This window comes from Rhinoderma darwinii, chromosome 5, assembly GCF_050947455.1.
Source record: "Rhinoderma darwinii isolate aRhiDar2 chromosome 5, aRhiDar2.hap1, whole genome shotgun sequence".
In the NCBI taxonomy this organism is placed as follows: domain Eukaryota; kingdom Metazoa; phylum Chordata; class Amphibia; order Anura; family Rhinodermatidae; genus Rhinoderma; species Rhinoderma darwinii.
The window spans coordinates 327255855-327273386 of record NC_134691.1 but is presented as its reverse complement, the minus strand read 5'-3'; the positions used below and the strand labels follow the sequence as shown (position 1 = coordinate 327273386).

The window sequence follows — 17532 nt, the reverse complement described above, 5'->3', positions numbered from 1 at the left end:
CTGAAACAGCCGAGTACAGTGCTCATCCGTCTCCCTCATTCTCGTAGACATTGAATGGAGCGGCGGTGCGAATGCTTGACCGACACACCATTTAAGCTCCTCCTCACTGTGGTCAAGAAGTGAGAAGAAACCGGGAGTTCAGGACCCCAGTTCTTGAGATTGGTGGGGGTCCCAGTGATCAAAAAATTCTCACCTAAACCTGTGGAGAGGTGATCATTTTTAATTCTGGGAAAACCAATTGGATCCTTTCAAGGGCGCCAACATATTCTGCAGTGCTTGACAACAAAGGATAAGCAGTGAACATATAATAGCAAGCACTATACATGTAGCAGAGCTGAGTTGATAGCTCATTGAATAAGGGTATGTGCACACGATATCGACAATTACGGAGCTGTTTTCAGGAGAAAACAGCTCCTGCATTTCAGACGTAATTGCTCGTACTCGCGTTTCGCGAGGCGTCAATTACGGCCGTAATTTGGAGCTGTTCTTCATTGAAGTCAGTGAAAAACGGCTCAAATTACATCCCAAGAAGTGTCCTCCACTTCTTTGACGACGCTGTTATTTTACGTGCCGTCTTTTGACAGCTACGCGTAAAATTACAGGTCATGGGCACAGTACGTCGGCAAACCCATTGAAATGAATGGGCAGATGTTTGCCGACGTATTTGAGCCGTGTTTTCAGGCGTAAAAGGCCTCCTTTACGCCTGAAAATAGGTAGTGTGAACCCAGCCTTAAGATCATGCAGTAGGTTCACCAGCAGTCCTATGTAAATCTGCACGATTCAAACTACAAAGTGAACTATGCTGCACTAACAAACTCAACTCTTCTACATCTGCACAGGGGGCCAAGTAGTGCGGTTGTAATACAGGCTTTAAAATGCATCAATATATTTATGTTTGTGTAAACCAGCCTAGGCCGCCTGAATGCAGGACAGTCGGAAACAGGCAATGCACATCTCCTGTAATTCCCAGAAACCCTTATGGGTATGTTCAGGCTTATTTCAGGTCATAAATGCCTCTAAATACGCCTGAAAAAACGGTAGCTAAACAGCTACAGACATCTGCCCATTGAAATAAATGGGAAAAACGGCGTTTCATTCAGACGGGGCGTTTTTTTTAGTTAGAGTTTTTAAAAAAAAAAAAACAAAAAAAAAACGCAAAAGGGAGCAGGTCACTTCTTGAGCCGTTTTTGGAGCTATTTTTTTTTATTGTGCCAATACAAAAACAGCTCCAAAAAAAGTCTAGAAAAAGCGCCTCAGAAAACAGCTCTGTAATTTTCAGCCATTTTTGAGTTTGCGTGTGAATATACCATTAGGAAAATCCATTCATGAAGTTGAAGGACCGTCAAATTGTATACAGTAAAATTCCTTTAACCTGGCATCTGATCGTCCAGAAATTCAACAGAAAGTCCAGACGCAGAGTAGGACACCGACATATTTTATATAATTCGCAACATTTTATAAACGGTCATCTGTCAGGTTCAATTCATGCCGGATTAAAGGATTTTTTATTTTCTAATTTATGACAGTAATTGGAGATTATATATTATTGTTAGGATATTTTTGGGAACGTCAAGCAGAAGGTCAGGGCTTTGGGTGACGCTGACAGCCAATTGTGTCGGGTAATTTTGTTTTAATGGTACACAAGGATGTCAGATAGGAACGCTGATTACAACACTTTGAATAGTCGCTACAGGATGTACACAAACAATGGCGGGTTACTCTGTTGCCCTGACAACTAGATAAGGTTAATTTACATATAACCCAGTTGTAACCTCCACCCTGAAAGATGCAGCAGAGCTGAATTTGTCATTAAACTATTTCTGGTCCACACTGTCCCTGCCAACACATAGGCCCGGCCTATGAAAACTGTCCAACAGAAAAACTGTCCTCGTTACCCTTAGCAACCAATCAGAGCACAGCTTTCATTTCATAAACTGCTCTGGAGAAATTAAAGCTGATCTCTGATTGGTTGCTATGGACAACAAGGACAGTTTATCTGTGCTAGATCGTTTTCATACATGAGGCCCATTATGTTTATCCCTTATTCTATGGAAAGTTACTGATGACACATCATGGGGGTTGCGCTAAATGACATACTTAGGTCTGCTACATCTGCACATAACAAATCTTCAGACCCACACATTAGTGGAGTTGTCAAATCTCATTCTCATCTCGTGAGGTGGTTACAAAAAATAAATGAAAATTACGGACGACGAATTATTTACTGACGTTAGTGTAACAGGACAGGTCACAAAATAACATTAGTGGGGCCAGAAACTTGGACCAACGCCAATTTAAAAAACGAATGGCCGTATAAAACTATATAAAAAAAACCTCTAGGCACAAAATGGCGGAGACATATCAAAATTGGTGCACAGGAAAAATGGTATTGCTGCCCAGAGCAACCAATCAGGTCGCTGCTTTCATTTTCTAAAACGCCTCTGGAAAAATAAGAGTTGAAATCTCTTGGTTGCCATGGGCAACTTGGCCACTTTTCCTTTGCACCAGTTTTGATACATAGCATCTTAGCGCCATACTGGTACCATAGGTGTAATAATTATGGACCGTTAATGATTATCGTTAAGATGTCTCATTATTGACATAGGCTATAATAGCTGCGTCCGTTATATAGGAACAATCATTACCAACCAATAGAAATCTGTGGGACATCAGTCGGTTGCTAGGGGTTACAATATTTTTTACAAACTATTGCAGCAGGGGAAGGTTCTGATAACGAGTTGCGATGTTACTTTGATCCCAGACAATTCCCCGTTTCCATAGGCGGCTTAACACAAGTATGAAGCCATTAACTACAAGACGAACTGAAATATTTCCAGGGTCCGGGTAATTCTCGCATGTACCAGTTCACACAGGAAGTGGTAAAACAAGGAATTTCTTGAGATATGAAGTCACCGGAGAGATATCCCATTGTATACAATGCGGAATAAACCTAGAAACACCATGGATCTGTTCACATATTCCATTGCAGCAATGATGTATATATGAATATGTGCAGCAGAGCTGAGTTTGTCAGGTGCTGCAGGGATGAGCTGGTTATATGTAATCAATGTGCAGATGAAGCCGGTCCTATACGTTTTGTATTCAGATGAAACAAAGCGAAATTGTCACGTGGTCAATATGCAGAAGTAGCAGAGGGAAACTTGTCATACGTGGTCTGTATGCAGAAGTGGCAGAGAGGAGCTTGTCATGTGTTGACTATATGCAGATGAAATAGAGCTAAACCAATATGCAGATCAAGCAGAGTTAATCTGGTCATATGTAGCAGGGTTAAGCCGGTCATATGTGGAATATATGCAGCAGAAACGAGCTTGTCATCTGCGGTCTATACGCAGGAGCAGTAGGAATGAGCATGTTATATGAAGACTATTAGCAGGTGAAGCAGAGCTAAGTTTATCATGTGGTCAATATGCAGATGAAGCAGAGTTAAGTTGGTCATATGTGAAATACACGCAGCACCGAGGAGCTAGTCATAGGTGGTCTATACGCAGAACCAGCAGGAATTAACTAGTTATATGAAGACTATACGCAGATGAAGAAGAGCTAAGCTGGTCATATGTGGTCAATACGCAGAGATGAGCTTGTCATATGTAGACTATACGGAAATGAAACATACTAAACTGGTCATATGTAGATGTGGAGTGATTCAAATGTAGCAGAGCTAAACTTCAACATTGGCTTTTAAACAGGACTGCGTGTAAGGGTATATTCACACACGGCGGTTTTTTTGGAGAAAATTCTGCAACGGTCCCATTCATCTGGCAAAAATCCATGTGCATGCTGCAGAAACAACCCTCTTCAGATGGAACAGATTTTCAGTCGCAGTCCCTAAATCTAATGCAACATCACAATGCAGTCTGAAAGAACCAGCTGACAAATACAGCTCTACTACATCTGTAGCTATATACCCATGCGTGACTGACCATATGCAGCATTCAGCCATCCCTACAATGTTGATGTCAGCAGATCCTGTCTCCAGTGTACAGAACATCTGCTCGCTGCAAACCAAGGAGTATCTAATGCACAAAATAAAGTTGTTTCCCTCTATACAAGGCAGCAGCAGCCAGGACCCAGCGCAGCTGAAGACCACTCACCTATCCTGCTGAAACTCTCAGACAAAGTTCTTCTCAACTTTTTCATCTTGCTCAGCTTCAGAGTGGGCGGAGGTTCAATCATGTCACACATTTAGATTGCAAGCTCCTTGTCCCAAAATGCAGTGAATTGTATAGAATCCCAGATACAATGTTGCAGCGGTGTCTCCAATCACCTTGGATCTTCAGCCAGACTTTAGGTTTTGCATTGAGTCTGTGCCCAGAGGATCTGACTCATTTTTTAAGTCTCTTCTGTTTTTGTATTGCAAAAAAAAAATAAAAAATACTAATAAATAAAATAGAAGAAGAATCCAAAAATACTCAGGAAGAGGGGAAAAAAAATATTTACACCCAATCTATAGTATTCAAATCTAAACACACATCCAGAGTACAAGAGGAGTTTGCATGGGGGGGATGATCAGGAGGCAGGGAAGCCCTTGGTGGACATGCAGCAGCTTTGGTTGGTCCTTCTGCAGCTTCTTAGACAGCCCAGTTCTGTGTCTGAGCTCTGTTCTGTCCCACCCCCTCCCCTGGCTTCGTCATAGTGGTGCTTATATTCTTAGCAGGCAGATGAAGCACATCCAGGATGGGGCTTTTAACTACAGAGGAGAAGGGTATTTGCTCTGTGGTCTCAGCAGCAGCTGTAGAATGGAGATTGTCATAGCTCTAGAGAGCCATCTAGTGGTGGGTATGGGTAAGTGCAGCTCCTGCCTTGTGCAGTAAATCACCATTATAGAGCTCAGCTGTGAGAGCAGGACTAGGTCTATGAGGATTTTGATGAGCCTTCATTAAAATGGAGATGTGGTCATCTTACATTTAATTGAGTTAGTAGACGATCAATATAATGCAGGAGGCGTAGAGTGGAACTAAATAAACCTCTTTTCTGTATACGGTTTCCACCTGGGTCCAATTAAAAAAAAAAAAAAAACACAGACTGATATGGGATCCAGATAACAATCAATTATTATGTTTCGCACAAAAAAATTCAAGCTGTTTGCAAGAAGACTTTTTGTGTTTTGTAAATAGGTACTAATATGTATCAATGGAGCAACGTGGGAAGGTAAAGCATATTTGCTGATGTATACATTGAGTTTTAGGCCTTTATTAACAGATGTATGAGAACAAATTGCAAAGTCAGTATGAAAATCTCTCATTGATATCTATTTCTGGTGTTGGCAAGGTTGGTATATGGTCAGTCTTCGTTGGTATTCTGTATTACAGCATAATCCCGTTCTTGCTGGAATTATTTTCCTGTAGATAAAAGCATAAAAATGGATTGGTGAAGTGGTATCAAATGTATAGGAATCTATTATAGATTCACTGGCATAAATTTCAGTGGAAGAAAACAGATAAATTGACTGTAAGGGTATGTTCACACGGTTAACAAAATACGGCTGAAAATACAGAGCTGTTTTCAAGGGAAATCAGCTCCTGATTTTCAGCCGTTTTTAATCAAACTAGCGTTTTTTGCTGTGTTTTTTACGGACGTTTTTGGAGCTGTTTTTCTATTGAGTCAATGAAAAACGGCTCCAAAAACGGCTCAAGAAGTGACATGCACTTCTTTTTACGGGGCGTCTTTTTACACGCCGTTTTTTGAAAATGAGGCGTAAAAAATGCTGCGTCGGAACAGAACGGCGTATTTGTTATTGAAATCAATGGGTAGATTTTTCAGGTGTTTTTAGGGACGTTTAAACGGCTGAAATTAGCCCGTGTGAACATACCCTAACATTCAAAGGAGACTGAAAAGGGAGCATAAAAGAGAACAAATATTAATAAGGCCTGACAAAAAACAAACATTTTTTTCAGACTAAAATGTGCTAAAAAAATCTGTTGTGTGCATATGGTCGACATTTATTTACTACTTACAATTCAGATCATGTGGCACAAGGAATAACGGGAGCTTTTGTGGTTACCCTTTATGCAAGTGCATACAAAGCTGTATTTATCAAGCTATTAGAGACCCTCCAGCTTCAGACAGTGAATGTCCAACATTTTGCTCTTTTATTATCTCAATAGGTTAAAAATTCTGTGCTGAATATCATTTTCTGATACATAGACCTAGAGCTAAATTATAAAATTTTGGCTTTCAGGAGTCACCACTAGAGGGAGCTTACTGCATACGATTTATACAGTGAACTGTATGCAGTAAGCTCCCCCTAGTGGTGGCTGCAGGCACCCAGTATTGTATAATTTAATTCTATGACTATGCAGGGGATTTGGAGCTCTTTATATGAAAAAATGAAGCTCTAATATAAAAATATATTAAGAAATGAGTACAGAATGTTGCCCCTAGAAACAATGTGCTATTAAAAAGTGAATATGTACTTTAAGGACATATATTATGAACTACAACCAGAATAGATGGCTTTATATTACATAGGGATCAATCATTTGTGAAAAAAACCAATGGAGTCAGAAAAATGGCATCTTCAATATGATTGGTTGCTGTAAGCGACATACATGTTTTTCTCGCAATATTTTTTTGCAGATGTTTCACTTGAAGCTTCTGTGTCCCAAGTGCAGAATCTATACAGTGCCGTCTCACCAATCTTCACTGCTGTGTATGTATGTGGCAGAGAAGCCCTTGGGCCCCAGCTAGGCCATACACACCGTAGCAGCAGACCATGCATCTGCTATGAGATCCTTGGAGAGAGGGAACCATTCCTGTTGCTAATGGATAAAAGACCGGGGATGGAGGGAGAACAATTACCAGGCCCTTCTGTCCTCTGTACCAAGACTCCGCACCATAATGGGGGGCCAATTTTGAGCTTTGCAATGGGGCCTCTTCACCTCTGTACACCACTGGGCCCTAGTATGACTGGAACTACTTCATCACAGGTTTTCTACCTCAGTTGCCTCGTGTGTGGGAAAATACTGATGTGTTTAATGGCTACTTCTTAATTTCCTGCTCATAGGCTCAGCTATTCGATACATGAAACAATTCCCATAAAAATCTGCAAGTCATGATGGAGCTTAACGCTCTTATTAAGTGAAATCTTTTCCACAAACTTCATGAAGATAAAGCAATGGAAACCCATTAACGGCTGCAGCTGTTAAGTAGACTGCGCTGTAAATCACCTGCATAAAACCCGACATAGTTCTTTATGGATGAAGCTGGTAACCACGAAGACGACAGAAGATTCCAAGATGGATACAGACACCGACCTTTAACACGTAGTCAACCCAGCAACAATTATTTCAGCCATAAAGTCAATCGCGTACCTGACAAAGAGGCCATGGCGCTGCTATATAGTGTTGGGGTTAGCCGGTGCCGCTCCTACCAAAGGGGCAAATACCCATTTCTGGAATTGATACTTGAGAATGGGGCAGTTTCGGGCCAGACCTTAACTCATCTGCCTCTATCTCAGATTAGGCAGTGATGGGAAGGCCAATATGAACGTGAGGGTCCCAAGGGTGGGAATGGGTATGGGTTGGGGAAATTGCGGGGCAGCCAATATTACTACCCAGTGCAATGGTGCCCATAGATTATGATTAACATTTGGCCATTATAAACAAAAACATCCTCTTGCTGCTTTACAAAGCATTAGTGTGGCTTTGTCTAGAAAATAAAGTTCAGTTCTGGGCACTGGTTTATAAAATATTACCCAGGAGATGGAAAAAGTACAAGGGGAACAAGAAGCCTCGAGAATGGCAGTGATGTCTGGAGAAGAGACGTTTTAGGGGGGAACATGTTGTGATGTTTACTCTGTTTACAGGCAGGCACGTTGAGCTGGTCAGGTGGGCAGACACTAGCGTGGCGCTGCACGGGCACCGTACAAGAAACATAACAATATTGGAGGTGTTTTGGTGCGCCTTGTGGTCAGTGTCCATTATGATTGGAGAGTGTACAGCGAGAGTCTGTCAGGTGCTTGTGAATGAATTCACGGGACTAACAGAGTGGCAGAGAACCGGAGGAGGTCTATGAGGAGGATAGTGCCAACATTCGTCGCTGAGAAGGCCTACCCTCTGTGTCCTACTGAGTGGTTTTGGACTGCTTCCAGTGTCTTGACCCGTACCAAATTGCTGTGTATCTTGGGTCTGTCATAAATAGTATCCTGTGACCGGAAGAAGCCCTGTGTGTGTGTGTGTGTGTGTGTGTGTGTGTAATCTCTAAGTGATTTCAGACAACTTCCAGCGTGTATCCTGTACCGAGGGCGGGTGAAGGCCTAGTCGCCCCTGCCCCAACTGTGACCAAGGACCAGAGACTCTAACCGCCAAGCTGTGTGTCAACCCTGTGACCACTACGCTAAGCCAGAGGCGTAGCTAGGGGGGGGCAGGCGGGGCACGTGTCCCGGGCGCAGCTCAGAGGGGGGCGCCAGCGCCACCTCCTCCTGCACTATAATTGTACCTGTGTCGCAAGGACACAGGTACAATTAGACGCAATGAATGACCGGGCACGTTCCGTGCCCGGCCATTCAGCGCCTCTCCACGAATGAAGCAACTGGTACCTTTTGTACCAGTGAAGCTTCCGTCGATGAAAGACGCTGACTGACTGACAGGGAAAGTTATCCTGCCCAGCCAATCAGCGCCTTTCATAGACGCTGTGTTCAACCCCCTGGAGACCTGCGCAGAAGAGAGCAGGTCTCCATGGCTGCCGGACGGCGTGGGAGCGGGAATAAGGTGAGTTTGAATATATATATATTTTTTTTAACTGTAATAGACGTGTGTGTCTGTATCTGCGGGGGGACTATATCTACAGGGGGACTATATCTACAGGGGGACTATATCTACAGGGGGGCTATATCTACAGGGGGGCTATATCTACAGGGGGTGGGCTATATACAGGGGGACTATATCTACAGAGGGGCTATATACTGGGGTGGGCTATATACAGGTGGACTATATCTACAGGGGGGCTATATACTGGGGTGGGCTATCTACAGGTGGACTATATCTACAGGGGGTGGGCTATATACAGGGGGACTATATCTAAAGGGGGGCTATATACTGGGGGGGGCTATCTATGGAGCACCATATACAGGGGTGGGCTATAACTACAGGGGGGCTATATAGTATATAGCCCACCCCTGTAGATATAGCCCACCCCTGTAGATATAGCCCCCCTGTAGATATAGCCCACCCCTGTAGATATGGTCCCCCTGTAGATATAGTCCCCCTGTAGATATAGCCCACCCCTGTATATAGTCCCCCTGTAGATATAGCCCACCCCTGTATATAGTAACCCACAAATAGCTCCCGCTATAGTGGTCCACAGGAAGCCCACCCCTGTATATAGCCCCCTTGTACATATAGTCCACCCCTGTATATAGTGCTCCACAGATAGCCCACCCCTGTATATACTATATACAAGTGTGGGCTATCTGTGGAGCACTATATACAGGGGTGGACTATCTAGTGGAGCACTATATACAGGGGTGGACTATATGTACAAGGGGGGCTATATACAGGGGTGGGCTATCTGTGAAACACTATATACAGGGGTGGACTATATGTGGAGCACTATATACAGGGGTGGGCTATATCTACAGGGGGGCTACATACATGGTTGGGCTATCTGTGGAGTACTATATACAGGGATGGGCTATATCTACAGGGGGCTATATACAGGGGTGGGCTATCTGTAGAGCACTATAGGGGGAGTTATTTGTGGGACACTATATACAGGGGTGGTCTATATGGGGGCACTATCTACAGGGGCTCTATGGCAGGGCACTATCTACAGGGGGCTCTATGGCAGGCACTATCTACAGGGGGCACAGTGTGTGTGTGTGTGTGTGGGACACGGTGTATGGTGCTATTATAATTAGAGGTGCAGTGTATGGCGCTATTATATTTAGGGGCATAGTGTGTGGTATAATGATAACTTTATATTTATTTATAGGTGCAGAAATGTTGGTAAAGTGAGAAGCTGAAGACATGTGAGCGGCAAACTGCAGAAATGGGCTGTGACTGGGAGAAGTCATCATAGAGGTCTGGACCGCATGGAGAAAAAGAACTAGAATCTGAGACGTCACCGGTGAGTCACTTAATGTAAATGTTTATTCTGCCTCTAATCAATACTGTAGTCGCTGTATGATCTGCAGCGAGATGATTATGATAGGATTTATTTTTTGTGAAACAGCAACTCCCAGCATATCCTTATCATTGTTTGGGCCATGCTGGGAGCTGTAGTTTTACGCCGTACACACCTATACAGCAGGGGTTGCACTAAATTGAGCTGTATTTGTGCTGGTGTTGTATATATGTAGTGAGCTTGGTTCTGGTGTTGTGTATAGAACCATATTGCTTGTAAAATGTACACATGTTTTTATGCTCGCGTTTCATAAAAATAAATGACACGTCGATTGGTAGAGAAAACAAACACGGCGAGGGGGAAGGAGATGTCGGGAAAGAGGTTGGTGGAGGGGGGGGGGGGGCGCCAAACTGAATCTTTGCCCCGGGTGCTGGAGAACCTAGCTACGCCTCTGCGCTAAGCTCTACTGTTGTAATCATCACGCTTTGTAGAAGTCTTGTTTCATTGAACTGTACTGTGTCTGCCTCTATTACTGCACTACGGGTGGGGTCCCTTAGTCAGGGTCAAAGGCCACACTCATTAAAAACTGACCTTCTTAGGGTATGTTCACACGCAGTGAGCAACAACGTTTCAAAATATGAAGCTGTTTTCAAGGGAAAAAACAGCTCCTGATTCTCAGACGTTTTTTAAGCCACTCGCGATTTTTGCAGTGTTTTTCGTTGCATTTTTTTACAGCCGTTTGAGCTTTTTTCGCCAGAGTAAATTTTTTGCGACCTTTTTTTTACGCGCTAAAAACGCTCTGTCGGAACAGAACACTGTTTTCCCATTGAAAAACGACCGAAAATAGGCCGTGTGAACAGACCCTTTCATTTGCACCAATTCCCACTGCATCAACCATAATTTGTACTTTGGTTTTTGATAACCATTAGGGTATGTTCACACGCTGAGTCAAAAACGTCTCAAAATACGAAGCTGTTTTCAAGGGAAAACAGCTCCTGATTTTCAGACGTTTTTGAAGCCACTCGTGATTTTCGCAGCGTTTTTCTCGTTTTTTACGACCATTTTTGAAGCTGTTTTGATAGTCAATGAAAAACGGCTCCAAAAAACGTCCCAAGAAGTGACCTGCATTTCTTTTTCGCATCTGTTTTTTTACGAGTAAAAAACGCCACGAAAAATGCTCCGTCGGAACAGAACGGCGTTTTCCCATTGGAATCAATGGGCAGATGTTTGGAGGCGTTCTGCTTCCGATTTTTCCGCCGTGTGAACATACCCTTACATTTATTGCTCCAATTCAAAAGTAAGAATTGAAGCATTTTTTCCTTTGATTAAAAACATTCTACCATTTTGTGTATACAGCTCCTATGCAGACCTGTGCGTCTCCATGGTGGCAGACTACAAACAAACCCTATGTAGTCTGATCCTGTAGTTATGTACTACTCAGTAGCCAATTAACCTGCTTGATGCTTGATAACTGGAATTCTTCAAAGTTGCATGTGCCAATGTGTGACATTTCATCCTTTTGGGAAAAAGCCTTCTACAGTAAACGACAGCTCAAAGCTGGCTGAAAAGGTTGGATATATAAAAGAGGGAAAAAGAGATATCCATACGTTACCCATCACTTCTACTCATATTGTCTGTAATCTTTTTAATATGGCTCCACTATGATTAGATTTTTTTAAAGAGGTTTTCTGTGAGTTAAGAGAATAAACCCCCATGATTGGCTGCCACTATCATGTGATGTCATGTTTTATAAGACCTCATCGCATCCACATCCAATCACCTGAGGTGCAGGGACTAGAGAAAAATTTCAATGGTAAGTATTTAGCAAGGTTAGTGTGAAGAGGCTTCAGGGTTTTTTCCTTTCTTTAATTTTACTTCAAGGGTTATCTTGATTGTAATTTTTTTAATGTATTTATAGAATAGAAATCAATCATACAATTTTCTAACATACATGTATTTAAATTGACTGCAAATATTTTCACTAAAAAGTTGCATAGTCTGCATTGCTCAGACATCTCACATCCTAAACTTTTGAAAACCCATTTTCAAAGCACACTTGGTGCTGAATTTCCCCAAAGAATACTGCTGATCACGGGAGGTCACAGCTACATGACAACCTGTGATAAGCTCATTTCTGGGGGATTTTTCTAACAAAAAGGGATGGTCCAAAGTGGACAACCCCTTAAACACACACACAGGACTGTAGTCTAGGTTTTATACACCGATCAGCCATAACATTAAAACCACCTGACTAATATTACGTAGGTCGCCCTCGTACTGGCAAAACAGCTCTGACCCGTTGAGGCATGGACTCCAAAAGACCTCTGAAGGTTCCTGTGGGATCTGTCATCAAGACGTTAGCAGCAGATCCATTAAAGGGAATGTGTCGCTAGAATTTTTTTTTTTTTAGTTAAACAATTAGTATTTGAGTGATTACACATTGTTTTAATTATTTAAATTTTTTCACAAGTCAGTAAATATTAGAAATAAGATTCTAATTTATAACATTTCCATGTGCTGGGCACTAGAGGGAGCAGTTCCTAAAATTGCAGCATGGTCAATGTGGTAAAGCAACCTCATTGATTTATGCTGCAAATTTGGGGTAGACACACTCTCCTCTAGTGTCCTCACACAATCCCCCCTCCCTTATTCTGGCTAGTGCCAGGAGAAGGAGGGGTTTGAATCTTCAAACCTCCTACACTGTGTGCCGCCATTTTCTGAGCGACTGCACAGTGTAGGAGGATTAGATACAGGGCTCAGCAGACAGTATAACACGAACATAATACACACATCACATACACAAACATAACTTACCTGCTCCTGCCGCCTCCGCTCCTATTCCTTGCATCTTCGCTTCCTAGAACATATGGCCGGAAGCCGCAGCCGGAAGTCGTCATCTTACTGTCCGGCAGCGGCTTCCGGTCCACATAAAAATGGCGCCGGATTTCACTCTGAGAACGAGCTTCGTTTTGGCCTGTGTGCACCGTTCCCACACAAACGGCGTACGCTGCAGAGAATGGAACGGCTCCCGTTCGCATTCTGTATGGGGATGAATGTGCCGTATTCCATCTCTCTATGTGTCGTTAATCGACACATACAGAGATGAATAAAAAATGGCAGCCCCCATAGAGAAGTAAAAGTAAGAAAAAAGTAAAAAGGGGAACACAAGAACACAAATAAATAAAATTTATGTTAATATCATATTAAAAGCAATATGATAAAAAAAAAAATAATAATTAATGACTCCTTCCCTTTAAGTTGTGAGGTGGGACCTCCATGGATTGGACATGGTTTTCCAGCACATCCCACAACTGATCGATCGGATTGAGATCTGGGAAGTTTGGAGACAAGCCCTCACCATGAACTCTTTGTCATATGGCATTGCGCTGCCACTACACCAGATTTTGTCGGCCATTACCCATTTTCAGCTTAAGGAACCCTGTGGTCGCCTAGAACCCAGTTAAGCTTCTAGCAATAAATAGGACCCCAACTCTGCGTACGACCTCATTCACCACCGCCTCATCTTTGCTTTTCATCAGCTTCTTACATCTTCTGTATTTTTCTGTAGGAGTCTCATATTTCACCCGCACTTCCCATTGCTAATAACTCTGTCTCTGAATATAATTCAAGCTGTTAAAATGCCGCTATTGTAAAACCATTCAACCCAATCTTACAAAATAAATAAAAACAAATGGTGACAATAGCCCGGCATTCGTCTCCTCAAGACGTTTAGTGTCTTTATATCATGCTGACAGCTGCTAGGATTTCATATCCAGTCCTTGACACCTTTTATATAAGCCGGCTGCCAAAAAATGACAAATGTTTTCCTATTAAGTTGCGACTGTCACTATTGAGATCTTCCAGCCTCTGACGAGGATGCTTCTATCATCGTAACAAATATGTAGTTATATCCCTTCTTCGTCCCTCCTGTCCGTCATTGGCTGCCGGTTCTAATTCTTCAAGGGCAGTCACGTCAGCGGCGTCCCATGTCGCACATCGCCTTGAATTCTTCACTAAAACAGAGACTTTTACTGGTTTCTTAAAGGAGCTGTTTATTTTCCGGAAACTGCGCCACTTTTGTCCATAGAATGTGAATTTAAGTGAATGGGGCTGAACTGCAATACCAGACATAGCCTATAAAACAAAAGTAGTGCTGTTTATGGGTAAAAAGCTGATTTTATTTTTATTCTAACCTCAGAAAAGCTGTGCTCCTTTATTCCTACCATCCGGGCTCAGGGTATGCTGCATTAATTGTATAAGAAAAGGTTTTAACACAACATTACTTTTGAGCCCACTGGCAGATCGTTATTAAACCCACCCACAACACAGCATTGTCTGACCCCGATGAGTTATTATGTGTAAAAGCAAAATAAATGGCTTTTTACTTTAACGCCTACACTTGAAATTTCTATTCTGTATGTTACTAGTTCTGACATGCTAGGACTGGTATAACAAAACCACAGTTTTGCCAAAAGAGACACTAAAAAGTAGATTGATATGAGAGATTAATAGATAAATATTGGAGAGATAGATAGATATGAGATAGATAGATATGAGATAGATAGATAGATATGAGATAGATAGATAGATATGAGATAGATAGATAGATAGATAGATAGATAGATATGAGATAGATAGATATGAGATAGATAGATAGATATGAGATAGATAGATAGATATGAGATAGATAGATAGATAGATAGATAGATAGATAGATATGAGATAGATAGATAGATATGAGATAGATAGATAGATATGAGATAGATAGATATGAGATAGATAGATAGATATGAGATATGAGATAGATAGATAGATAGATAGATAGATAGATAGATAGATAGATATGAGATATGAGATAGATAGATAAGATATGAGATAGATAGATAGGATATGAGATAGATAGATAGGATATGAGATAGATAGATAGGATATGAGATAGATAGATAGGATATGAGATAGATAAATAGATAGATAGATATGAGATAGATGATAGATAGATAGATATGAGATAGATGATAGATAGATCGATAGATAGATATGAGATAGATAGATAGATATGAGATAGATAGATATGAGATAGATAGATAGATAGATATGAGATAGATGATAGATAGATAGATATGAGAGATGATAGATAGATGATAGATAGATAGATAGATAGATAGATGATAGATAGATAGATATGAGATAGATATGAGATAGATGCAAAAAGAAAGCAGCACTGTGGGTGCAAGCCCTTGAACACGGATCCAATTTCCAAACAAACTGTCTATCTATCTTTGCCTGTTTATCTATTTTTCGCATATCTATCTATCTATCTATCTATCTATGATATAAAATAAACGGAAATGGCAGCACTCCCGTAATTCAGTGAAAAAGAAAATGGACTTTATTCCCCTCTGCAGTTTTTCTTTTTCTCTGAATTACGGGAGTGCTGCCATTTTTGTTTATTTTATATTATAGATAGATAGATATCAGAAAAATAGATAAACAGGCAAAGATAGATAAATGGATATTAAAGGGGTTAGGTGGAGACCACAAATTATTAGCAGTATGTGATACACTCACTAATATATATTCTGCGCCCCCGTTGCGCTGATTCTGAGATTTTCATACGTTTTTCTAGAAGTGTAGTTGCAAATCCTTCTATGATGACGATACGAATCTCCGTCATGTGACCGGCCCCGCTGTACTCTATGTACTAGCAGTAGCAGTAGTGCAGCGAGTACATAGAATATAGCGGAGCCGGTCACATGACGAAGATTCGTATCGTCATCAAAGAAGACTGTGCAGCTAGACTTCCGGTCCCGCGGCAGTGCAATAAAAATCCATTAAAAAAAAATCTCAGAATCAGCGCAACGGGGTCGGAATGTATATTAGCGAGTGTATCACCTACTGCAATGACTACACTGATAATAATTTTCGGTCCCCACATAACCCCTTTACATACATAGATAAACAGGCAAAGATGATCGATCGATCGATATGGGATGGATAAATAAAAAGTTAGATAGATAATAGATTGTCTGTTTCATGGGCATTGTGTAAGAATTAGCTTGTGTGCCAGGGTTTATGGGCAGGTAGTGCCCCACCTACGGGTTAGAGAGTCTGTTGTTTTCTTAGTGGCACTCTTCTTGGATGCTGAATAAAAGCCATATATTCCGAATGGAAAGAAATCTTCTGTAAAGTTTATTTTGCACATGGCCCCATAATAAGGGGTGTCTGATATCGGAAATGATATGTCAATAAGTATATTGGACAAGATATTATAATAACTATATATCTCAATAGGCAGCCTTTACAGGGAAAGGGGGAAAACACAAAAAGATGCTAAAGAAACCAAGTAAAGCCTCACGCCCGCCTCCGTTATTTTCGTCAGGGTGCTATCCGTTTTTTTAACTGATCGCACCCCGACACATTCATTTCAATGGGACCAGGCACACTGTCGTTTTAACGGAACCGTCTGGCCTTTCTGTCAATAATAGGACAGGTCCTCCTCCTGTCTGTTTTTGATGGAACAGTCTCGGCCTTTTCATTGATATGGTCCGTGAAACAACGGACGGCACACGGAAGCCATCCGTGTGCGGTCCGTCGTTAACGGCCGTACGACAGCCAACGTAAGTGTGCACGAGGCCTAAAATGCTGAAGTAGGATTGGAGTTTCATAAAACAGAACTTTTACGGTTATTCCTTCAAAAAAATGTATTGCGAAATATTGACACTTCTATAAACATACAAATAGAAGTAATCCTTTTCTTGCAGGAAACTGCGTAATTCAATGTGTAATCCAAACTTATGAGATGTGCAGTTAGAACCCAAACGTTGGTGCTGTAAAAAACTTTCAGGGTTTTCAATAAAAAATCCACTTTATACTATATACACACACATATCCCACTTGTCTCCTTGCAGGAAAAAGTATTATAGAGCCTTTGGTGTCAATGCCCTCCAACCCATTTTGTTGTCTGGTGTAGTCAACTCCTTCATAGCAAGGGGTCCAGGGAACCTCTTTTTAATCAATTTTATCCTCCCGACGCGTTTCTTTTTGACCCAAATGCAGCCATTACCTTCAGTCCATAGGGGCTGTCAAATCTGCTGGAGCTGTGGCTATTGTTTAGTAAGGCTCCATGCACACGACCGTAGATTTCGTCCGTAATTGCGGACCGCAATTATGGACCAATTAATTTCTATTGACCACAGACACCTACCTGTATATTTGTGGGAAGGTGTCCGGGCCGTAGAAAGCCTTCGCAAAAGATAGGCCATGTCCTATCTTATACTTTTTACGGACCATGCTCCCATAATTTATATGGGAGCACAGGCCGAAAATGTGGGTGGCTGTCCGCGGCCGGCCTTGCCCATAATCGTGGACCCCGATTACAGGCATGGCCATGTGCATGAGGCCTTACCCTGCAGTACCAAGGGAAATTCATGGCCCGTGTGTTTCCCAGGT

General features: G+C 41.9%; 1 protein-coding gene and 1 long non-coding RNA gene across 3 annotated transcripts in view; both read right to left on the bottom strand.

Moving 5' to 3' along the window:
- The window catches only part of CDK14 (cyclin dependent kinase 14), a 399726-nt gene extending 395019 nt beyond the window's left edge, over positions 1-4707 (bottom strand). Inside the window, exon 1 of one of the 2 annotated variants that reach the window (XM_075827675.1) lies at positions 4113-4707. In XM_075827675.1, the coding sequence (XP_075683790.1) occupies positions 4113-4203 (91 nt within the window). In that variant the 5' untranslated portion in view covers positions 4204-4707. The remainder of the gene's footprint in view (positions 1-4112) is intronic. The other variant, XM_075827674.1, reaches the window with a different exon arrangement.
- A 9087-nt stretch (positions 4708-13794) lies between these two features.
- Positions 13795-15777, bottom strand: LOC142653042 (uncharacterized). The gene is made up of 2 exons (XR_012848029.1): positions 15652-15777; positions 13795-14217 (listed from the first exon to the last, which is right to left on the bottom strand). It is a non-coding gene; the product is annotated as an uncharacterized LOC142653042 (long non-coding RNA).
- Positions 15778-17532: the final 1755 nt, after the last annotated feature.